At 56.8% G+C, this 24,979-nt stretch overlaps 1 protein-coding gene across 1 annotated transcript; it reads right to left on the bottom strand.

Moving 5' to 3' along the window:
* Window positions 1-1,273: 1,273 nt before the first annotated feature.
* Window positions 1,274-20,534, bottom strand: ARID3C (AT-rich interaction domain 3C). The gene is made up of 8 exons (XM_054004276.1): window positions 20,346-20,534; window positions 19,382-19,705; window positions 8,389-8,461; window positions 4,559-4,742; window positions 4,106-4,350; window positions 3,546-3,815; window positions 3,276-3,365; window positions 1,274-2,467 (listed from the first exon to the last, which is right to left on the bottom strand). Exons 1-8 carry the CDS (start codon window positions 20,382-20,384, stop codon window positions 2,325-2,327), a joined length of 1,368 nt encoding a protein of 455 aa, XP_053860251.1. The 5' UTR covers window positions 20,385-20,534; the 3' UTR covers window positions 1,274-2,324.
* Window positions 20,535-24,979: the final 4,445 nt, after the last annotated feature.

Below are 24,979 nucleotides of genomic sequence, written 5' to 3'. Positions count from 1 at the left end.
ATCACCCTCTGAGCCTGGTAATGAGTGGGGATGTGGGCCCACATGTGCCCTGCTGGTTCCCTGGGGCTGCGGTGCTCGATGAGCTGTGGCCAGCACTTCACTGCAGTGCAAAGGGACACAAGACCCCAATTAAGGCTGCATCAATCCCACTCCAACTCTGCTTGGTTCACTCACAAACAACCCCCCCACACACGCACTCACACCCCCCATGTTCATGAACCTTCCTCCATCCCCAGTGGCCAGACCACAGGGGTGGATCCGCCAGACCACCGGTCCTCTGCAGGGGTTCTGTGTCAACCCCATGCCATCAACACGTTTCCAGCGTGACACCTCCCCCCTCCGTGTCACCTCGTGTCCCCGGGGCGGGCAGCATTGCTGCAGCACCCTGGAGAGTGACACCACTCCCCGGGTGGGCTCAGGGGTTCGGACTGGGGGTGTTCCCTTGCCCTGAGAATCCGCACTGGGGATGTCAGCAGGAGTCTGGGTTGTGGCTGTCCCCGAGGGGCTGGGGCTGTTCCCGGAGGACTGGGGACTGTCCTCGAGGGACTGAGTTGGGCTGTCCCCGAGAAGCTGTGTGTCCCCAGGGGTCTGAGTCTGGCCTCAGTGTGGGACTCAATCAGGAGTTTCTGTCCCCTTGGGTGCAAGGGACCTATCTTCGTGGTTGCCTCTAGCTGGAGTGTCTGTCCCCACAGAAGTCCCTTGTGCCTCTTCAAATGTACAGGTGGCTGCACACACGTGGAAGTCCATGTGTGAGCATGAGTGCGACAGTCTGAGTGTGCATGCCATTGAGTTTGTACAAGGGAGCACAAGTGACCACCCACATACGTGTGTGCCTGCCAGCTCCACCACGGTCACCTGTGTCCTCTATGGGCACTGCTCAGGTGCCAGGCTGGTGCATCACTGCTGGTATCTCGCCAGGTCCAACCTGACAGCCCCATGGACATGGTTTCAGCAGCTCCACTGTCATGGAACTGCCCTGGCACAGGGCAGCCTATGGGATCCCCACCCATGCTGCCACTGAGGGCTCATGGGGGCAAGCCACACAGCCTGGCTGGCACAGCTGGAGTTGGTGCCCTGTCTGATCCAGCCCATATCTGCGAGCTTTTGTGGGCATAGGGCACTTGTTTGCAACTCAGAGTTCCCAGAAGCTGAGCTGGAGGCAAGCCTGAGATGGGCTGTGAAACCTCAGGCATCGCAGGTGTTACCCCAGGGTATCACAGGCTGTTGGGGTGTCCTGCACCTCCATCTGGGCCCTGGGGCTCTGTGGGTGGCACCGTGCCCTGCACACAACCCTCAGCACCATTTTGGTTCAGGAGTTAATTTCCTTTAATAGATACACAGAGTTGCGCAGCTGTGGTGGGAGTGCGGGGAGCAGGCTGGTGCTGCCGAGCCCCCTGCACTGAGGTAGAGGTAAGCATCGCTCCACGCTCACCTGCTTTGGCACCCTGGGGTACACACGGGTGGAGGAGGCGCCTGCCCAGCCCCAACGAGGTAGTTCAGAGTACCCTCTGTCTCCCTGTCACCCATCTGGGGACCCTGGCACCCAACAGTCTTTGGTGGTGGGGGGGATCTACTGGGCAACTCTGCCCTCCCCCCCACCAACAAACCTCCAACCCCAGCCACACCCCAATAAGCTTCACCTGCACCATTCCCACCAATATCCCCATTATTTGCCCCCCCAGAGTGATCCCCCTGAGCTGAGGACCTGGGGGGCTGAGATGCCACCACCCTGGGGGTGTCTCAGGGCAGGGACATCAAGCCCAGGCAGCACAGGAGGACTGGGTAGGGGCGTCTGCAGTGGGTAGGGGGTGCAGTATATATATCGGGGCTGCAGTGTATAGGGGCTACAGTTTACAGGGGCTGCAGTATATCGTGCCTGCAGTGTTTACACGGAGGGTGTGTATGGAGAGGCAATGTGGGCATCAAGGGTGTGTGCTGGGGATATAGTGTATGCACTGAGGTGTGTACAGGAGCAGCAGTGCGTGCATTGAGGTGGGTTAGGGACTGCAGGATGTAGGGGATGCAGCATGCAGGTCCCAGGGGTCCCCCAGGCATCAGGGCAGCAGGAGATGTATGGGAGGGTCACCGGGGGGTGGTGACTTGGGAAGGAACGTGTGTGTGTGTGTCTGTCAGATGGCACACATGGGGATAAGGGATAAAAGGGCCAGCATGGGTGTTCCCAGCCTTGCATGGACACAGCTCAGCATTGCAGCAAGAGGCACCTCTGGGTCCCCCATCCCACCCTGCTGGCCCAGCAGGTCCCACAGCTCAGATCCCAGACTCTGGGCACCCCCAGCTGCTTTCAGGGTGGGGGCACATCTGCCTTACAGTGAGGTGCTAGTGGGAGTGTGGCTTTGAGAGGAGGCTGGGAGCAGGGGGTTTGGAGCAGGCATGGAGTTTGGATGGGTTTGGGTACTCCCTCCACCAGGTGCCAGGGTGGCTGAGGGCCGGCGGGCGAAGAGGACACCTGTGGGACAAGAACAAGCCGGTTAGGGCAAGCCCAGGGCTGGAGGATCAGCTCACCTGGCCCCCAGCACCCAGGCTGGGGAGTGTGGGACCAAGACTCATGGGGGCTTCAGTCCCCTCTCATCACCTGTGGTGTCTCCCCCAACCCAGTCATCCTTGCCTGCATGGGACAGCCTGTGGGGTGGCCCAGGGCCCATTTGGATGGCAGCCCCACATGATGCTTAGCCCTGACCTTTCCCATTTGTTAAATATATTTAAGTTCTGAAGGCAAAGCCATTCATTTAATTGTAGGATATCTCAGCAGGACAGGCATGGATCTGGGGAGCATGGGATGGGCTGCTTAGCCAGGCTGGTGCACATTGGCACCCCAAAGGATCCTCTGCTCCACCAAAGCACCCCAACATCTTTCCCTGCACAATACTCTGCAATCAGCCAATCCCCACACCTAGCCAGAGACCCTCTGGGCACACAAGCATAGGGGTGACCCCAAATCCAAGCCCTGCCTTTGGGACCCTGTGGTGTGGAATGACCCTAGATGCAGGGTCACTTCTCAGCCAGAGTCTGTCCATCTGTCCATCTATTCACCCCCTACTTTAGCCCTTCATCGCTAGCACCTGCTTTGGGCCAATTTCCATCTTTGTCAACCCCCTCCTTCTCCTGCCCCCTCTCCCCAAGCCCTGCCACTTCATTACGATGGATTTTATAGTAAAGACATCAGATTGAAGGAAGGACTTGCTGGCCAGGCAGTGGCTATAAATTATTGGATTTCCCGGCCGCAATTACATGGGCCAAGCAGCCCTTCTATTTACCTGTGTAGACAACTCCATTTATTTCTATTGACATGTTGATACTGCTAATGCTGTTGGTGGACAGGTTCAATGCAGTCTCCTGTCTGTCATCTGGGGAAAGGAAATACCAATATGAGTGTTAAGCGAAACAGAAACAAGAACCTGTCCGAGACAGATAAGCCGGGATGCAGTCCCTCTGGGCATCCATACTCCTCTCCAGTGGCTGCTGCTGTTCCCACCTTGGGTGCCAGGGAAAGGGATGACCAAGGCTGAGGTGCTGCATCTCTTTACCTCGGTTGGAGATCTTGATGTTCATGGGGAATTGGGAGGCCATGGCCAGAAGGTTGTGCTGAAGCGCATGTTGCACCAGCTGCTGCTGCTCCTCCACTGTCAGGGCCACCTTCTTCTCTGGGGGCTCCCCTGTCTCCAGCTTCTCCCGCAGCTGCTCCAGCACCACTGCCTGTGAGGCAGCTGCTGCCTGGGCTGCTGTGAGATGGTGGCCAGCCAGTCCCACCGGGACAGCAATGTGCCCCGGCACTGATGCTGCCAGCATTCCGTCCTCTGCAGTGACCAAGAGAGCTCAGTGGGTCCCATATCACCACCCCACCTCACCATCCCCACTGGTGCCAATTCCACCCCACCAGCAATGGGGCAGAGCAAGACACCACTCCCAATATCTGGGCTTGGTCCTTCTCCAAAACCAGGGAAAATAAACTCATTTCACTCCCTCAAAGGGACTAAAAGAACAACATGGTTCCTATTTTCCCCAAGCAAAAAGGGCAAGAACAGATAGGGAACATCCCTTCTGCTGGAGTAGTGTCCATCTCTGGGAAGATGGAATCCTCACTCACCTTTCTTAACACTGTGCATTTGGCTGAGCTGGCCACAGCTGTGTGTGGAGATGCTAAGAGCTGGCAGAGGCATTTTGGGGGTGCCCAGCAGGCTTGGGGTGCTGGCTGGTGAGTAGTTGAAGAGTGCTGTGCCAAAAGTCTGCCTCCGCCCCTCCCGACGGTTGCTGTCGATGGCAGCTTGGAGCTCTCCGGGAGAGCTGAGTGCCCGCTTCTCACATTCATAGGGATACAGGTACTTCATATATCTGCACAGGGAGAGAGCCAGGAGGAGATCCACAGTCGTGCACCTCCCAGCCAGCCCTGTGCTGAGCAAAGAGCCCTTGGGAAGGAGCAGAGCCCTCCAACCACTTTTGTGGTACTCCATGTCAGACCTCATCCAGGGCTCTGGGGCATGTGAGCCAGCAGGTATCCCAGGAGAGGTGTCCCCCACCTGCCACGCTGCCAGGGACTCACTGTGTGCGGAGGGTGAAGGCAGCGCTGGTGATGGAGGTAGGTAGGTTGAGGCCCTTGGTGATCTCCCGCCAGATCTTCTTGTTGATGACTTCAACCAGGCCACCCTTGTCTGTCACCAGCTGGTACAGTGTGTACAGGTCCAGCACTTGCTTGGCCATGATGGGGATGCGGTTCACTGGTGTTCCTTCCGGAGGCACACAGGAGACAGAAGAAGGTGTGGGGGGATGTGGGGGGCTGCCCACAGGGACCCTTTGTATCTGGGATTACAGCCCTCCACTCTCCCCCCACTGCCACTGCACAATAGGAGTCTTATCTCTCCATGCTCAGGTGAGCACCCATGGGCACCTGGGATGCAGGTAAGACCCCAGGGTGCCTGGGAGAGTGGAACTGTGCCAAAAAACAGGGGAGACCCCAGCATGCTGGCAGAAGAGTCACCTTTGATGGAGCTGTCAGTGCAGCTGGGTATGCTCTCATCTGGGATATGGAGCCTCAGTGGGATGGGCAAAGTACCCCCTCCAGACACCCTTAGATAAAGTTGTCTCCCTACAATTCTCAGAGCTAGCTGTACAGCACCAATCTACAAAATCTCTCAGAGCATCCTAGAATGATTCACTCCGTAATGCTTTTTTAGAGCCCCATAAAGAGAGACTCCATCTACACTTTAAAAAGAGACCCATCCCTTTCTGAAGAGGGATGACCCCCACAACCCTTCTGGGAGGGCTCAGCCTACCATCTCTCTCTGGAGAGGTTTTCTCTTCCAGCTCCAGACTCTTCCAAAGAGTTCCTGAAAAACCTCTTAACCCTACAGATGGCCCCAGAAGTTTCCTCTGCTTAAAGGACTTTAGTGCCCTGCTTCAAGAAACATGACCCCAAATCCTTTTCAACTGCTCTCAGCAGAGACCCTGACCCCTGGTGCCCCACCATCACCCTCTTCTATTAGGCTATGGGGCAAGGGGACATGGGTTCACCAGGGTTCTGTGAGCCCAGTATAGATCAGCATGGTCTCCACAGCCAACAAGTCTGGCTAAAAAACCCTCCCCACTTTTTCAACACCCTCAGATAACCTCACAGCCTTGCTGTGCTCCATGTCTCCTTGGGACAATGGTCTGGGCATTCGCTGGAAGCTGGGCAGAGAAGGGACAAGCATCACATTCCATCCCACCCTGTCCCGTTCTGTGCCATTCCACCCCATATTTATTCCTCCTGCAAGGTGGCGGGGCACAGGCAGTATTGGAAAGCCATCCATTTGGCCAAGGGAGGTTGTCACGACTGCACTTCGCCCCTTAAACAAAACCGTCATTCACTGCCATCCTCCAGCATCCCTAATTTATGGCCCTGATATTGGCTTGGCTTCTTCACATAAGCCTGAAAAATGAGCTCTCTTTATTCTTTTACTGAGTTAATTTAACTTTTTTTTTTTTTCTGTGTGTCTGTGTTGTTCACCAGGTCAGGAAGGGGGAGAGGAGTTTATCCTTCTGGGAGAAAGGCAGAGATATTGACTTGACATCTGCTGTCAGCAGCTCACCAGCCCTGCTTGGGGCTGCTGGCACAAGACCCATCACCTCGGGGAGCCAGTTTGAGGGCTCTTCCTCACCCTCAAACAATGAGTTCTCAGGGTCTCAGCCCCCAGCCAATGGCCCATGGATTTCTCTTCTCCTGTCTCCATCCTTGGTGGCTTACGAAAGTGCCTCACCATTAATCTCAGGGCTGTGCAGGCTGAGTGGCGGATGCCTGGTCCCACTGACAAAGGCACCTGTCTGCATCCCCACAGAGTGATGGCCCCGGCCCCAGCCAGGGCAAAGGGCACAAAAGCCCAGGGAGGTGATGCAGCCATTGTGGTGCTGCAATTAGCGCCTTGATTGATTAACAGCCCCGTGCTATCAGCAGGGCACTCAGCTTGATGGTGAAATGGTGGGAGGAGCTTGCAGACCCCAGAAAGCAAATGCAGGAAAAGCCCCCTTCTGTCCCTGATTATTGCCTTTGAGGTGCCATAGAAGTTGGAGCATGGCCATGAGCTGCCTCTACCCTGTAACCCCGTATCTGATGGTGGTGGTTGTATCACCTCCATGAGTACCAGGGCCAGCCCTTGTGCCATGGGGTGGCCTCAGAAGGTCTGCCCCCCAACCCATTTTTCAGCCCTACAAATTTTCCACTCTGCTGACAAATGTCAGTGCTGATACTGTCCTGACAGACAGCAAGCAGGATGCAGTCCCTTTGAGCAGGGCTCACTCTGTGGACATCAACCCCTCCTGGAGACCTTGGAGACACAGACTGGGTGTCACAGTCCCCTGCCCATGCACCTCTGGGTGCCCCAGCTGCACCTGCAGTGGTTCTCAGGTACTGCTTCTTACCTAGCTCTTGATGACCCCTGGGATGCTGTCCTTCCCCTCAGCCCTTCTGCCCTCTTTCTCTTTAGTACCCCAGTCCAAAATCCCTGTCTCCTCCAACAGGTTCATGCACACTGATCCCTTCACACCTGTACCTGTGCACCCACACCCTGCCTGCCCTCCCCAGAGGGATGGCACCCACTCAGAGGGGAGGCAGGACAGAAGGGATGGAGGGCACAGGAGTGGGACATCCAGACACAGAGGGATGTGGAGCAGCACTGTCAGGGAAGCATTAGGCTCCCTCCCTCCTCCCCACACCAGCAGGCACTTACTTAATTAGCCCCAGCCCCAATAGCGAGGGAGTTAATTAGCTCTGGAGAGAGAGATAATGAAGCTGCAGAACAGCCCATGAATCTTGTAGCTGATGGATGCTGGAGGGCTGAGGCAGTGCTGATGCTTCCGCTCGCTCCCAACAGCTCTGCACCAGGGCCAGGGGGCACCCATGGGGCAGTACCCAGTCCATCCACAGCCAACAACTGGCCCCAGCGTGAGTCCTGTGGATGTGCCAGCCACTCACCACACACCCATGACTGCAACAAGTTTGTGGTGTCCCAGCCCAGACCAAAAGTCAATCTCTGCAGCCCCACAGCCAGGTGGGGACCCTCACCACCCTTCCAATGGGCAGGGTGTGCAAGTGACTGCCCCCTCTGCCCTCCCTCACCCCATGAACAGCCAGCCCCAAAGCTCCTGCACCCTCCTCAGCCTTTCCCCATTAATTAGCTCGGCATTAACCTCTGCCTGGGGTTTACTGGCTATCGAGCGGCTTGTTCATTAATCCACACACCAGCAAAAGGCTCTGATTAATACGGCCGGCCACACGCCCGTGCTCGGCAACTTTTAATTGTCGCAGGCCCGGCCGGGGAGGGCGAAGGTTAAAGCATTTATCGAGTCCCTGGGAGCCGGCTCCCCGTGCCGTGCCGATAGTAAAGATTTCCGATGAGGATGGGTTGGCTGGTGAGCCCTTAACCCCTGGGTGCCCGGCACTGCCCGGATTGCTGGCCCCACTCCCGCAAATCATAGGCATCGCTGAGAGGTGCTGATGGTGGGCATTGTCACCAGGTGCTGCTAACAGGGAGCCCTAAAGGACACTGCCAAGAGCATTCCCACCGGGCTTGCCTAAAACGTCCTGAAAACTGCTAATGGGCATTATTAACGGGTGTTGCTAATGCTTGTCACCAAGGGGTATGTCAATGGACATCTTCACCAGTGTGGGCATCCCTGCTGGGCATCGCTAATGGGCATGGGATATCCGGGATATCTGCATGGACATCTGCCCCAGCTTGGGGTTACAGGGGAGAGCCAGGGGGAGCACCACAAGAGCTGCCTGAGGGATTTGAAGAGACGTGGAGCAACTCAGAGCCTGAGAGCAACACACCATGAGCCCCACCCCCAGCAGCTGAGGCAGGGATGGCAGTGGCACCCACCCCAGCCACCCACCTTTACCTCTCTTCTGCATGAAGCCAAAGAGGTCATCCAGGAACTCCTTGCGTTTTGGGTCCTCATCCAGTTCATAGAGCTGGAGGCAGGAGAGAGAGGGGTCAGTGCTTCCAGGACATGCAGGTGAGAATGGGGAGGGGAGCAGTGCCTGGGGCTGAACACTGCCTGTGCTAGAAGCTGGCATCACCCCTGGCCCCACCTGCCTGCTCTGCCAGCTCTGTGCACCACTAACAGAATCCCCTGACACACCCTCAGCCTGGGTGTGGGCTCTCCTTGTTCCTCGGGTCTGGCACGGGCTCCCCACAGACCACAATTTTGAATCTTTGCTGCAGAGACGCTGGGTCTGTGCCTCAGTTTGTCCCACCCCTCACCCTCTTAGATGCAAGAATCACAGCCCAGAGGCATCAGCAAAAACCAAGCCCCAGCCAGGACCCCGGGACCAGGATGCTCAGCTCTGCTCTGGCACTGCCAAGTGTTGTTGTTCCCGAAGTCCCAGCATGGGATCAGCATCCTCATCAACCCTCATCCCTCACAGGGACACAGGCCCATCTGAACAGTGGGGGATGATCCCATCCTGGGGAAGGAAAAGTTGGCTCGACCATGTCACTGGGTACCATCAAGGGAGCTGCAAGTGCCAGGGCTGCCATGTGCACAGGATTGCACAGACACAAACATGTGGCTGTGAGGATACTTGTGGGTGCTCGCGGGTCTGGACACATGGACACAGCCTGAGCTGAGGGACAGCACTGGGGAGGTGAGTGCAGCCAGGGACACCAAGTGCCAGCTCCGAGTGAAGGTTCGGGCTCGCCTGATTCCAGCACAGCGCCTGAGTGACCATGACAAATTGGAGCCTGCCAGATCGATGGCCCAGCAGTAAAAGTCAGAGCACATGAAGGAAAAATTAGCACCAATCGAAGACACTATAGACACCAATTCCTCCCAGCAAGCCCGGTAAGAATTTAAAGCCATTGAAAAGAAACAAAACTCAGCAGTCCAGAATGGATTTCCAAAACGTATACAAAGAAATGCAAGCTGGAAAACAAAGTCAGGCACAAAATAGAGTCGTTTAAAAAACAATTGTGCTGGGAAAGGCCGTTAAAAAACAATAAAAAGGGAGCACACACCTCACTCCACACAGAACATCATTCACCAGACAGATAAAGGGAGCTGTGCTTAAGGGTCGTCAGGCTGCAGGCACACGGGGATGTGGGGATGGGGGTGGATGCCATGGGGACACATGAATGCAGAGATATGGGAATGTAGGGATGTGGAGCTGCAGGGAGTCAGGGGACACGGAGTTGAGGTGATGCAGGGATGCAATGGGGACACAAGAATACAGGGACATGAGAATGTAAGGATGTGGGGTGTAGAGACTTTGGGGACATGGAGATATGAGGATGTAGGGATGGGGGAATTTGGGGAACTACAGGGATGTGAGGATGCTTCTAGACACCCCACGGTTCCCACCACTGAACAGACACACCTAACACAGTCCCTTGTCTAACTCAGGTGCCAGCTGCCTGTCTCTTGTCAGAGACAGATCGGTGCAAACTGCCTGTCCCTAACTTTGTCTAGAGGTACAACTGCCAGACTCTCACCCTAGCCACAGGTGCTGACTGCCTGGCTCCATGGAGCTCCCTCTGCACTGCTTCCCTGCTTACGTATCCCCTCCTTGCAGCTGGGTGCTCTTGGAGCGCCCTGACCCCTTGGTGCCAGTATTGTGTCCCTCTCTACCGCAGAGTTCCCTGCCTCGCTCTGTGCCCCCTCCCCATCGCCTGCTCTTTTCCAGGAGGTCCCAGAGCCATTGATTACAGTAACTAGGTCAGGCTCTGAGCAAAGCTCCAGGAGGCTGCTTTGATTTCTGCCCCAGGAAGGCTGTGTCAGCCAGGTTTTGCCTGCATTTTCCTGCCGGTCCCTGCCTCTGGAAGACCTCCACACCAAGTGCTTTGATATCACCTGACATCTGGCTTGTAAAGGCAGGGGTAAACCCACAGAATTGGCAACTACCACTCATCCCACTGCAAGGTGAAGCCATGGCCTTCCCGAGGGTCACCTAGTGGATGGGCTTCAGCACCCACACACCTCTGTCCTGGGTGCCACTGTGCCACTCATGTTTCTCCTCCCATGGATGCAGGCAGGATCCCACCTAGAGCAGGCTGCTACTGACTCCAGCCCCCAAAACAGGTGTGACCTTCAAGGGCCAGGTTCTATTTTTCCACTGTTTATTAACCTCTAACCTTTTATCTGTGGGGCACTGAGATGCAAAAACACATTACATCAAACAGGGAGCAAAGGTCAGCTTTTAAGTGGAGATGAGAGCGGAGCTGAATAGCTGGTGACAAGCCGGCATGGCCCTTGGTACGCCTGGGATGCATGGGGTGTTCCATGAGATTTGGGGATGCCCAGGCTGGAGAAGAGGTCTTCTGGGCCACACAAAGTTGCTGTGCAGGGACACATGCCTCACGTGGGTGTACATAACCCCACATGGGCTGCCACTGTCCCATGTGGGGGTGCACAAGCCCATGTGAGCATATACAACTCTACACAGGCACGCACAATACACCTAGGCTTGCACAACCCCACAGGCGTGCACATCCTTGTGTGGTCAACACAACCCCACAGGAGCGTGCACAGCCCGTCGTGGGCAGTGCACAGCTCCACATAAGCATAGGCACAACTCTGTACAGGGACACAGATCCCCCCAGTGCCACACAGAAGGTGGAATAGGCATGTACAATCCTGTAAAACCTTGCATTAGTGTGCACAGCCCCACAAGGACACATAGAACATCACAGGAGCGTGCACAAGCCTGTGATGCACAGGCACACACAACCCACAGGGGCACAAATCCCTACACAGACACACACAGCCACATCTGGATGTGCACAGCCTTCCACAGGCATGTACAGCAGTCTGGTGCGTGCGCAGACTTCCACGGGCACACAGCAGAACTGCAGGAGCATCCACAACCCCATACACACATCATGGGCACACACTCCAAATGTGTGTGCACAGCCCCAGATGGAACATGCACACTGCTGTATGTGCACCCACAACCCAAGACTGGAACACACAACACCAGACAGGCATTCACAACCCCATACATACATACACAATTCTGGACAGGCAGTCACAACCCCGGAGGAGCATGTACAACACCAGAATGCAACACACAACTCTAGACAGGCATGCACAACCCTGACAGGCACACACAAATCCCAGCTGGGCATGCACAGCCCCAAATGGGCAGAGCCCCATACATGCATGCACAACCCAAAATATGCACACACAAACCCTGTATGTGCATCCTCAACCCCAGATGGGCACATAGAGCCCCAAACAGGATCACAGAACTCCAGAAGGGGATGTACTGTCCCACACATGCATACACAACCCCAGACAGGCACTCCACATAAATGGGCACCCCTGACCCCGCAGGGCACATAGAGCCCCAGAGCATCCCCCGGCCACGTGCCTTGGAGCAGTGGTCTGAGCCTTGCCCAGAGGCAGTTGTGCAACACAACCAGTGGCTCCTGCTTGTGGTGACCTATGAGCAAGGACCCTTTTAATCGTGTTTGTATTGATATAATTAGTAACTCATTTAACGCCATCGATGTAACTATATTCCTCTATAAACGGAAGTATTAAACTGTCAAGTCCCGGGATCAATATCCCACTGGTGTGCAGTGCAGCCCTGCTCTGCTGGCCTCGGGGATGTGTCCATGTTTGGCCACCCCACTGGCCTTGGAACCCCAGCAGCATCCCACCTCCACCTGACACTGCTGGCCTGGGTGCTTGTGCAGGGCTAGTTCGGTGTGTCCTCAACCCACACCCCACGCTGGGTGCAGCTCTGGGACCTGCTCCCTCCTGTCATCCCATTGTCATGGCAACATCTATATTCCTTAAGGGATGGGGATAACGGGGCTTGTCAGGCAGGTTAAAGGTCAGCGGGTCGAACATGGTTTATTAACAGGATGTGAATAAGCCTTGTGCTTCCTCCTCCTCCTCCTCCTCCTCACGATTAAGTAACACTGTTAGCACCACTCATTCACCCAGGGCATGACTTTCCTGGAGCCAGGAGGGCTTCTAGAGATGAAGCTTGGGTCCCTGAGACCCCTTAGCCTAGCTGACACACTAGACAGAGGAAGGCTGTGATGAAGTGCTAAGCCACCTGCCAGGCACTTCAGCTTTCCCTGGTCTGGTGAGTCCCCACACAGTCCCCCCTGGGCCCTGCTGCCAAGAGAAGTGATCTCAGTGGGACCCCCACACTCCCCACTCAGCTCCCACCTCCTGCTGGCAGTGAGGGCTCAGATCAGCAGCCAGGATTTAAGCCACTTAATATGAGCTGTATTGATCCTAGACCCTGCTCAGCTCCCCCCCACCATGCAAACCCCCCAACCCTCAGCTGCTTAATATCCACCACATTGATTAGCCACACTGCTAATTTTTCCATCTGGCCACTGTTCACGCAGGGCGCCCAGGTAATGCTCACCTCCCTGCACCCCCCAGCCACACTCCACGGGTGGCTGACTGCTGATGAACTCTTTTGGAGTCACTGCACCTCTCTGGAGCTCGACTGTTGCCTCTGAGATCCTTCCCGAGGAAGATGGCTGGTGCACAACCAAGCACCCAGACACTGGGGTGTCCTCCCCTGTGCCCTGCTGGCATGCCTCAGTTTACCCTGCAGATAATCACAGGATTTGGCCATTCCCAGTTGAGGCACAGCCCTGAGCACACTGGGGTTCAGGGATCCCAACAGTATCCACAGTTAGAGTCTTCCCTGCCATGGAGCACACACAACAAACTAAGGGTTTTTAGGTCCCTCCCCCAATCCCCATTGCCAGAGCTGGGGGGCAGTTCACTCCCCGCCAGGCACAAACCACCCCCTGACCTTGCAAGCCACCACTCGCCTCTTCCACCAGTTGTTAATAAGTTAATGGTTATGGGACGGCTTTGCTGGGACAGTCAGTTGCATTCAAAGGCAGCGCTGGCTTGCGGGGGGACACTGCTCCCCTGACCCCAGAGCCCTGAGCGGTGCAGGGTGCTCACTCATCCCAACACCACCAACCTCAGCAGTTACCCCACTAGCGTGGCTGGACACCTGTGTCTGGGGACCTCTCCCAGTGCTGTGGTTCCCCCTCAAAGCCTTTCATCATGCTTAATATTTAACGGCTCTTTATAGAGTAGGCAGGTTTAATCAGCGCTGATAATGCAGCAGATCCGGCAGGTCATGAAAACCCCCCTTCCTGCCGCAGCTGCTCCCGGGAGGGCTGCCTGCTGCAAACATTAACCCGGCCCCGCGCAAGGTTGTCTGGCAAGCACTGGCCTTGGGACAGCAGCCCCCCACCCACAGCCTGGCCCCGGCATGGCGTGGGGCGCTCACAGGGTCCCCACTCTTCTGCCTAACACACTTTGCAGGAGGGAAAACTGCGGCACGGGGTGCTGGCATGGCTGCCCCACAGGCAGGAGCCAGAGGAAACACGGAGCCCATGACAGTGTGGTGCCGCCATGGGAACCCTTCATGGCCCCTTGTCCCGTCTGGGGGCTGCGGCATGGGAGAGGCAGTCCCGGCTCCTGGCGAACGTGCGTCCCCCACGATCAGCCCCTTGTTACTCGTTCATGGCTGAGCAGACAGGGAGTCAATGAGCAGATTTGTTTGGGTTAACCTCCCTGATCCAGCGGTGCTTGCTACGCCACTGCCTCCCCCTTCATCCTTGCTTTCCTCTCCATGTCTGCCTCCCCCTCCATTCTTGTCCTCCCCCAACCCTTGATACCTCCATGGGTGACTGAAGTCGTGGGACACCCTTCCCCTTCAATCCCTTACTAGGTGACTGGAACCATGGCACCCTAGGTGTCCCCAAGCCACGCACACACACCCCCAAGGCACTTGTATGGGTGAGCACACAGGACATGCTCTAGCACACATCGGGTCTGTGTATGCACACACCTGCTGTGGGGCTGTGAGTACAGGGGGCTGCCAGGGGCTGTGTGCATGCCTGGGATGCGCATGGGCTGTTCAATCCCCTTCTCCACCATGCACCTCTGGCCCCATCCCCTTCCTACAACTTCTCTGAAGCGACAATGTAGAAGGAAAGGTTGGTGGCTGCCCCAAACCACACCCTGTGAAAGCAACCCCAGCCCCTGCCTCAGCTACTGGAAGAGCTGTGTGTCTGAGCAGAAAGAGAATCTGGGCCTGGTTCTCACTCATGCTGTCCCACAGACATGGGATGTAAGCTCTGGATCCATGATGGAGAACACAGCCTCACCAACAGAGGCATCTCCAGTGGGTGCCCTGTGCCCCAGGGGACAGGCTTCCAGAGCCCCCACATAGAGTCTGCTCACCCTCTGCACATTCATGCACACTGCAGCTTGCTCTGCAGATGCACACATGTGTGCATGCTCTCCTTGTGCACCCTCACCCTGGACAAGCAGCCCCAGCAAGCACACTCACACAGCCCCTGTATGTGCTCCCCCTCTGCACAGACCCTGTCCCCACTTAGGCATCCCTACACACTCTTCACATACACACACAATCCTTGTGCACATCCATCCATCCATCCATCCATCCATCCATCCATCCATCCATCCATCCATCCATCCATCCATCCCTTTGAGACCAGAATCCACCACCTCAGATCTGATCTCCCCACTGCAGCCCTGCCCAGCTGGCTGGCAGCACAGGACATTTACCTCCATTATTAACCCAATTAGTTGATTATTGGAGGCCCAAGTTAATGTGGGGGTGCATCCTCCTCAAAGACCCAACTGGCATCTGATTTCAGGGAGGTAGCTGGGGAGGGAGCTGGAAGCAGCCTCACTGTGAGCTCCTGACAGTGCTCCTCTCCCCTCCATAGTATTCTCATGCCCTCAACTAGTTTTTACACCTCCTCTTTGGACTCCCATTCCCAAACCCTTTGGACCCTGTCTGGAAGATAGTGTTGTGGCAGCTTCTGAGGCTCTGAGCATCCCACAGATTCCAGTGGGGCCAGGAAGTGCCCTGGGGGCAGCAAATAGGAGCAGGTGACTGGCATCACCAGGACTGCTCAGCACTGTGGGCGACCTTGGAGGGAGCTCAGCCCTCAAACCCTGCCTCAAGCACCCGTGGATCCATGCAATTCCAAGACTGTGACACTGGTAAGGGCATGCAGATGCCTAAACACACTGGGACACCCCACATGTGCCTGTACATGCATGGGTGTGTTCAGACTCCTGTGGACACACACACACAGTGCCATATACACACCTACAGCCATATGGATCCATGCACACCTGCATGCTCATATGGATCCATAAACACATTCCAGCACTCCCATGGGTTCACACACACTCTGCACGCTCCTGTGGATCCATACAGACACACAGGGCCTCCCAAGAATTGCTACACACAGGGGTACACATGCGGGTCCACATACACACACGTACCCCCATACTTACATGTGCATTTATGCAGATGCACACACTCAGGTTGGTCTGTGGGCACACACACCCCAAGAACACCTCTGTTTGCCCTTCCAGCCACACCCCAGCACCCTCCTGTCCTGTCCTGTCCTGTGCCCTCCACTGCTGCTGGGTTGCCAGAACTGTTGGAGCTCCAGGGACTGGCATACTGACCCTTGCTGCTAATGCCACAGCCCCACTGCAGGTGGCCCCAGATTAGGGGCACAGCTCTGCTCATGGGTTCGCTGGAGAAAAGCCTCCAGGCAGACGTGGATAGGGGCAAACACACTGTGTCCATTCGTCCCTCTCTGCCTCTGCAGTGTGACCAGAGACCCTCTAATTTAGTCCTGGGAGCCCTTGGTCCTGCCCTTAGGTTGAAGATGTGCTGACGGCGAGGAGGGGACTGCGGCATGGAGACACTACCCTCTCCTCAGAGTCCTCCTCTTAAGCTACCTCCATTCCCTGAACATTCCTGACTCTATTTCCTCCATCCCCAGGGACAACAGCACTGGAGAAAGCAATAGGGACAGAGGTAGGAGGGTGCACACCACTCATTTTGGGATGACCGTCTGTGGCACAAGGAGGTCTTTGTCTAAAGGGGAACAAACACCTTCAGGCTCTGAAATGTGAGTGCACACATTCACAGCTGGCAAGCCCTCCCTAAATGCATGTTAAAGACAGGTGGGTGGGTGTAAGAGGCAACTCCTGGCATCAGGGACAGGCAAGGCAAGAGGAACAGCCACTCTAGGGTTAGGCTGAGGATAATGGTAAACAGCTGCTGGCAAAACCAGCCACCCGCAAATTAACCATCGAAGCTACCAGACACCCTGGAGTTCCTAAAGGGCTGGCTGGGGCTCACCCCCTGCAGCTGCTCCTGGGAAGGGAGGAAGAAGCTTCAGAGGATCCTGATCCCCCCAGTCACAGATGGCTGTGAACATGCCAGAGGGGCCCTGGCATGGCATCCTCCTGCCAGCAAACACTCTGCTAACAGAGAGCTGGATGCAAAGCCCAGATGTTCAAATCCCTCCCACCCCGGGGAATGGAGAAGAAAGCCCCAGGTTCTAGTGCTGTTCTTCTATCACTTGGAGGAAACCAGCACACCCCTCCCTCTCTATATGCATGGTTTCCCTAGGGCGAAAGCTGAATTCATGGAGCTGAGCTTGGCACCAGAAATGCCAAGCTCTTACCTGTGCCCTCCCAAGTCAAACATAATGCAGCACCACAGAATTAAAACCTGGAGGCATCTCAGCCCTTAGGGAAGCTGGGGTTCATGGTTAATGCATAATCACACCCCACTTGGTGCCCCCCATCTCAGGGCTGGGTCTGCCTGACAGCCCTGGGTGCGGAGACCTCCCAGACCTTTGCCCAGGTCTCTACCCATGTGTCCTTATCAATGTACATAAACCGGCGCCGGGGGCTGATGCAAGCAGCAGGGGTGAGGGGGTCTCTGAGCCTTGTAACATTACAGCAGCCCTCCCAGTCAGAGCAAAGGTCTCACCAGCCTCCACTCCCTAAACCAGCACCTCAGGAAGCATATAAAACTACTCCATACATGTGGGCTATTTCCCCAAAAAGCTCCTTTGTGCAAAGCAGCATTTGCTCATTAACCCTGTGGATTTAGGCACAACCACCTCATCCTCTGCTCCCATTTTTAGCACTACTGTGCTCTGCGGAAGCCCTTCTTGGACTGGTCCTGCACCAACCTCCCACCCCATCCCCATCAAGGCATCCTCCCCACTGGAGAGAGAAGGGGAAGTCTCTCTCTGCCCACTTTCTGCCAATCAGCCTGGATTTGGTGGTCTCTGTTCACTTAGCTGTGCCCTCAGTACAGGAGGATGAGAGCAGGGACAAGCCCTGAACCTCACCATGGGTGATGGCATGATGGCTTGGGCAGTTTCAAGCAGGGACTCTTGATGGAAAATACAGTTCTGGCTACTACAGGACCCTCACAACCACACTGCCACTGCCCCAGCAGATTTCCAGCCGACACATGCTGGCCCCCCACCTCCCCCACAGCATCACAGCCCAGCCCCTGGGAAACCTCCAAAAGCTGAAGCACAGCCACCCTCCCCACTGAGTCCCTGCAGAAAGTGGAGAACCTGTTCCCCAGGCTGGGTGAGCCACAGCCCTGCAGCCTGGGGAGGACCCAGCAGGGACATGTCCCTCCCAGGCAGAGGTATGTCCCCTCCTGCATGATCTCAGGGGAGAGACAGGAGTGACAGCCACCCTGCAGACCCCAAAGCAAGCTGGCAGCGCAGCCTGTTCCAAACTGCAGAAGGACATCCTGTTGTTCCCTGGGCTGGCTGGGACACACCACAAGGTGGGAAACACAGGTGTGGGTCTCTGGATGAGGAGTCCATCACTTTTCCAATGAGGGTTGAAAAAACCCAAAGAGAGTAAATAAGGAACAAGCCAGCTCTCACCCTGGGAAGCTGTGGCAGGATTTATCCTGCACCCCAACCTCTCCTGTCATTCCTCTCCTACTATTCACAACATTCCTGCCCTGCACAAGGAGAGCAGGCAGCCCCAGACAGGGGCAGGGCGGGAGGCTGAAGGATGAGAAATGCCGGGGATGCCTTCCTAGCCTCCCTGGGAGGGAGGAGCTGCTTCCCACCTCCCAGCTGACCCCGGGAACCGGACAGTCAGCCTTTTTCTGTGCAGCGGGGTGTAATGTAACACTTCCTGGATGAGCTGTTTGGCCTGTGCAGTTCACCCACCCGGCCCTTCCTGGGCTGCTTCAAGGCAGTGTCAGCGCTGGCAGCATCACAGCCGGGGGGGCATGTGCTGCCCGTGGCCTGTCTGCATCTCAACCTGCCGCCTTGTAGACAGGGGATGAGCCCCGGCCCCACAAAATAACAACATGTTGAGCAATTTGAAACAAAAAAGGCAGCAGCACTGCTGCCCCCACAGCAACCAAAAGTTGGGTCCCTGCTGCTGTTCCCTTTCTCTCCTGCCAAAACTGGATGAGACTGAAGTGCCCTCATCCTCCTGTCCCTGAGCCTGTTTTACCCATTATGGATAGCACCAGGATGGAGCACAGATCAGGGTGGCACAGGGAGATGCCTGGACACTGGACACCCTATCATGATGCAGGGCCTGTGGACAGGCACAGGGGACACTGAAGAGGTGGGGTCATGAAGCAGGGTTGAAATGGGGTTTGGTATCAGGGAGATGGGGAGCACATAGGTTGATGATGCCTATAGGGTGGGACAGGGCTTAGGGACAGGGACAGTGAAGAGCATTCAGGGGGTACCCATTTAGGGGAGGATGAGGTTTGGGGGCACAGGATGAGTATACTGGTGGGGTTTAATTTACCGTGGGATCGCAGTAATGTCTGGGGTTAATGGGGTTAATGGGGACATGGAGGATATCTACTCGGGGTGGGTCTGGGCTGGGGCACGGTGTTGCCCATTTAGGGTGGGACGCAGACAGGGTTTGGGAGCAGTGGGGGGCAAAAGAGTTGTTCATTCAGGGAAAGCTGAAGCCGAATTTGGGGACCATGGGGGGACACCGGGGATGCCTGCTGGGAGCGGTCGGTGCCGGGGCAGCGATGCCTCCTTACCTGCTTGAACTGCTCCTCGTAGGTCCATTCGTGGTGCTGTGGTGGCGGTGGGTCGCGGGGCTCCCCGTCGTCCTCCTCTTCCTCTTCCTCCTCCTCGTCCCCTTCCTCCTCCCCCGCAGTGGGGAGCGGCGGGCGCGGGTCGGAGGCCGGGCGCCGGCGGGGAGTGGCGGGCGGCGGCCCGGGGCCGGGCTCCACCGGGGGCCGTCGGGGAGCGCCGTCGGGGCCGCGGGCCAGGCGGGCCGCCTGCTGCCGCTGCAGGCTCTCCATCACCGCCGCCAAGCGCAGCCCCCCCGCCGCCCCCGGGCCCCGCGGCGGGGCGGCCGGCTGCGGGCACAGGTCACGGCCTCAGCGCTGCCGCCGGAGCCGGAGGAGGAGGGAGGGGACGAAGCATCGCCCACCCCACTCGCTCTCCCCGCCGCTCCCGGGGGCCTTGCCCAAAAGTTGCCCGCGGAACCGTCGCCGAGCCGGGCGCGGCTCCCGCCGCCGGAGGGGCTTCCTCCCCCGCCGGGACCACCCGGCACCCTGCCCCGGGGGGGACCCGGCCCTCCTGTACCACATCCCGGCTCCTCCGGACGACACCTTCCCCGCTCCTACTGGACACGGGTCCGACCCGAGGAGCCTCCTTCCTCAATCCCGCTGGGGACCCATGTCTTGGTGGGACTCCCGCCCCAGTTCCACTGGGAACCGCGTACTACCGAGGACCCCTTTCCTCCCCGGTCCCAACGGAGACATCCCCCCCGACAGGGAGCCCTCTCTTACCGAGCCCCGCAACGCCCCGTCCCCGCTGGGGACCGTGTCCCGATCCCGCCGGAAGGTCTCACCGGGCGCCTTGTCCTCTCGGGACGCCCCTCCCGCTCCCACCGGGAACCCCGATCCCACTCCCTGTCCAACGCGGGTGTCCCTACCCCGCTCCCGCCATGCACCCCCGCGTCGCCGGGGCCCCTCCGGCCGCTCCGTCCCTCACCAGGGTGGGTTTGGCCGCCAGGCTGGGGTTTTCCACCATGCCGCTGGCTCCGAGCGCCGCCCGGGGCTCGCCCCGCCGTCCCGGGGGGCACGGCCGGCTGCTCCGCCCGGTCCCGGCCCCGGCCCCGGCCCGCCGCTCACATGGCGCCGCGCCCGCCGATATTTCTTTTATTCCGCAGCAGATGAAGGTGGGTGGGATTTTTCCCTCTTTTCTTTCTTTCTCTCTTTCTTCCTTTTTTTTTTTTTTTTTTTTTTTTTTTTTTTTTTTTTTTTTTTGCAACAAGTGGCAGTCAAACAGCAACACCCCTCCCCGCTCCCATTTGCTAGCGCACGTCTAGGGAGTCACCCGGGGAGGGCTGGGCTTACGGCAGCCCCGGGGGATCGCCCGGACCGGCCCGCCGCGAGCCGGCCCGGAGGCGCTCTACGCGGAGCCGCGGAAGGGACTGGGACCGATATGGCAGCGGACTGGGAGACCCGCAGGCTGTATCCATGCGTGGGTGCTGGTCAGGAGGAGTGCATGGGGGTGTGTACACATATGCAGGCTGTACACACATAAACGTGTGAGGAGAAGGGAGTATGAAGGAGGGAGGGTTGTGTGAGGGGTCTGTGCACACGTGTGTAAGAGGGTGCTGCACCCATCGCACGCCTTTTAGAGGGTCTGTCTGTGTGTGTGTAGTTACCTGTGTGTGCTGGGAGAAGGTGAATGTGTGTGTTCATTGCCTGCATGAGTCCAGTGGGATGGATGAGCCTCCCCCACACGTGTATGTGCAGGGTGTCTGAGCACCCCTGTGCCTGTGCACAGTGGGAGAAGTGAGTGCATTAAACGTGTGGGAGCCCCCACACACCAACGGGAGTATGCCCGGTGTTTAAGGGGTCTGTACGCCCTGGTAGTGCATGTGGAGGACGTGTGTCCATCACCTGGAGCAGTAACCATGCACACGCGTGTGCCAAGCCATGTGCACTGTCAGAGGGGCTGAGCACCTGCAGTGTGTGCACACACGTGTGTGTTTGCTCCTGGGGACAATAATAAATGCCGTATATATGTCCGTGGGGAACTTGGGAGTGTGTGTTTGTGTGTTCACCTGTTAGTGAGTGCAATCTCTGTTGGGACGGGTAGGAGGGGCAGGCGTGTGCACACGCGCTTTTTTGGGGGAGGTGGGTGCGTGTGCTCATGCTACCAATCCATGTGCAGGCACAAAGGGGTGTTTGGGGCAAGCTCCAAGTGCTGAACCCTGAGCTCCATCCTCAAGGGCTGGGGTATCACACCAGTGTGACCCTCAGCCTGAGACTTCGAAGGGATCTTTGTGGCAGGTGCTGTGGGTGCCTGGCCCCTGGCTGAAGGGGTCAGATTGTAATGTGGCCTGGATGCCCAAAGAGGCTTCCAGGCACAGATGGAACAAGGCCATGTGTCTCTGTCACTGGAGTGGCTCAATGCTCTTGGCTTGCCCTGTGTCCCTGCTTGCAGTGGGGTAAACTGTGGCACCAGGGTATCATCAAGTGTGTCTCTAGATGTCAGACAAGGATGTAAGATGAGGTGAGAGCACCGCACCTCTCTGCCTTGCAGACTGTTTCCTTACTGTCCCTCCACCTGCCTGTCTGCTTGATTTTCCTGACTCCATTCTCTATGGAGGGAACTTTGCCAGGAAGCAAAGGAGGCATCCGCTCTTCCTTGGGCTTTTTTTTGGCCAGGGCAGCTGCAAGATTTACGTGGATGCCTGGGGAGCAGCATTACCCCACAACACTGGGACAGAAGGGACAGTGGCTTTGATCCCATCCCACAGCCATAACAGTTTGTCACTGAGACTTCCTACTGCTGCACTGGGTTTTGGCGGCATGGGATGACAGGACATTAGGTGGTAGCTGGTAGCTCTGTCCCCTCCATGGCCACCTGTGTGGAGGTGCCCCTGGCTGCAGAGGCCAGGGGCAGCCACCATGAGCCAAGTCCTCCCTTTTCCTCAAAGCACTTTGAGGAAAAACAGCCACTGGCCATGCTGTTGGTAGGAGCTGACTGTTCTCAAGCTCCATGGCCCAACTCTGTCCCCTTCACCACTTCCCTCAGTGGGGAAAAGCTGCTGTTTCTGTGCTCTCCATTTTCCCTATGAACATCTCTGTGACACTCCTGCCATGGCTCTGGTGATTCTCAGGGCTCCTTAAGCTCCTGGCACCTCAGCAGCATTCAACACAGTGCACCCTGCTCACCAGGGAGGCTCTCTTGGAAAAAGGAGACCATTCCCTGGGAGCGCAGGGCAGCTCCTGACCCTGCAGGGCCCCCAGGCACTGTTTATCTTTGCACAGGAGATAAATTAGCTGTCGGCCATCCTATTTCAGGGCTGGACAGCTGTAGCTTGCACTGGCCCATCCCATCCCACTGCAGCAGAGGCAGGGACCTCCTGGTGCTTGCCAGCCTCTGAGTGCTAGTCAGTGTGGCACTCTTGTTGAATTGCCACTGAGAAGATGAGACCTGGCCCTATTTCAGAAGGATCGACAGGGCCAGATGACCCTCAGGATTCATTGCACAGGATCCCATGCCACATGGTTCCAGCTTCCCCTCCCGGTGCTGCTGCCTTGCACCCCACTGTGCTGCACTCTCTGCTCTGGGCTGTGCCTTATCCCCTACACACTGAAAGCTGGGCTAGGTGGGGTGAGACAGACATGGTGACTTCTCCATGGCCCAACAGGAACCCAAGTGTTTGGGAAAGCTTTCCTTCTGCAAGGCAGAGGGGTTGGGGTGCTTGGGTCAGTTTAACACCCAGGCCAGCTAGTGGCAACACCAAGGTCTCCAGAAGGCACAGTGTGTCCCATTGCCTTGGTCATGGCCACCAAGGGACCTGTTCCTCTCAGTTCCTCTCTAGAACCTCCACACTGATAACAGCAGCTCTGGGGTTCTGCACGTGTGTCATGAAGTATGTCAGGCTCTCCTTGGGGCAAGCAAGAAGGCCCATGTCCCCTTTGCCCTGCTGCTCAGCATTTTGCACCAGTGGGGTCTGGTGATGCTCCCAGCTGGAGAGAAATTCCCCAAATGGCTATTGACGCCTGCGGCTGAGGCGGCACAGATAGATAGTGGAGGTATAGACGGGCACAGCAGACAGCAGAGCAGAGTGAGAGATAGTTGGAGCAGAGAGATACCATAGGAGGAATCAAGAGATAGATCCTGCAGGCTGATCAATACCCACTGCTTGTGGAGGGACAGCAAGATAAAGCAAGTTGCAGGGGGAAGGTGTTAGGAGGGCAGCGATCTGCATTTGTCCTGGTGACAGCTCTGGGGAGATGCCACTCATGGTTGCTTCAGCTGGGACTGGGGTAGAGCCAGACCTGGGGTGCAGGTGCCTATGGCTGACTCTCCTTGCCCGTCTCCAGCCTCTCCAATAGCGTTTGGTGCCCTTTGAGGTGTCCTGGGGTCCCATCTGGCCTCTGATACACCAAAGGGTGCATATTTCCTGCGTGTCCTGGTCATATCTTCTGTCTCTACAAGGAGTACCTGCTGCCTGTGGGCATTTTGAAGGATGCTATGTCCCTGGCAGCCAAGGGGGAAAGGGGCAAACCCTGGCCCTGGCACAGGGGCTGTGCTGCAGCTGGGTGATTGCAGATGAGCTTCCAACCTGTTCCTCGGTTTCTCCATGAGAACCAAATGATGGCAAAGCTGCAGGCAGCTAGGTCAGGCCAGCATGGACTTGGGAACAGATGAGGAGGCACAGGAAGAAGAGGCAGAGGCACCAACAGCCTGCAGAACTTGCTGTGTCCAGAACTCATCTCTGCTGGTCATTGGAGACACCTGATTAAGAGGTTGCAACCATGAAAGGGATGCTTTTTGTGACCTTTTAATGAATGCCTGGCACTCAGTGCTCGGTGCTGGGATGGGGACAACCCCTCTTGCTGCAGCAGAGCAGACAGGGTTCCTGGGTCTAAGCCCAGCTCCACCCTACTGGCATTTGCCTGAGCCACCCCATGCTATGTAGTTTCTCTCTTGTCATGGTTTCTCTATTCATGCCAGCTGCACTGGGAATGCTGAGGAAGGAACCCCCAGAGCAGCCTTTTGCATGGACAGGGCTGCTGGCCCTGCAGCCAGGCTGGAGGGGATCCCCCACCCACTGTGGAGTTATTGACACGGGCACTACAGAAAACACTGCTGAGATTGTTCACACTAATGTTATTTAGCAGCAATATTTCCGTAATAAAAGAAATCAATGGGCAAGAGAAAAGACCTGTCCAGAGCTTAGATTTTCTTATTTTAATGGCATACTTATTTACTCCCACCAGCGTGCCCATCGGATTTTCATTACGTGGCCTTCGCTGTAAGTGGAGCAGTATTGATACGAGCTGCTGAGTTAGCACTGTGCCGTGCGGGCCAGCTTGGGTGGATTGCTCGTGTTCCCCAACAGGGCCCTTCCAAACCTCAGGGAAAAGGCCTGGTGTGGGCCAGCGAGGCCTGGTAGCCCACAGGAACACACGTATGTGCTCACACAGAGGCTGCCTGTATGCACACACACACAAACATAGCCTGCCTGTCCATGAACACACAGGGATGCACACCTGCTGCCATGTGCACTGCAGGCTGTGCACACACACAGGTGTGACACATGTGTTAGCTGCTTAGGCACACACACACACACACACACACAGGAACAAAACTCTTCT

This window comes from Vidua macroura, chromosome Z (assembly GCF_024509145.1).
Source record: "Vidua macroura isolate BioBank_ID:100142 chromosome Z, ASM2450914v1, whole genome shotgun sequence".
Classification (NCBI taxonomy): Eukaryota; Metazoa; Chordata; class Aves; order Passeriformes; family Viduidae; genus Vidua; species Vidua macroura.
The sequence above is the reverse complement of the archived record's forward strand: the minus strand, read 5'-3'. Positions and strand labels throughout refer to the sequence as shown.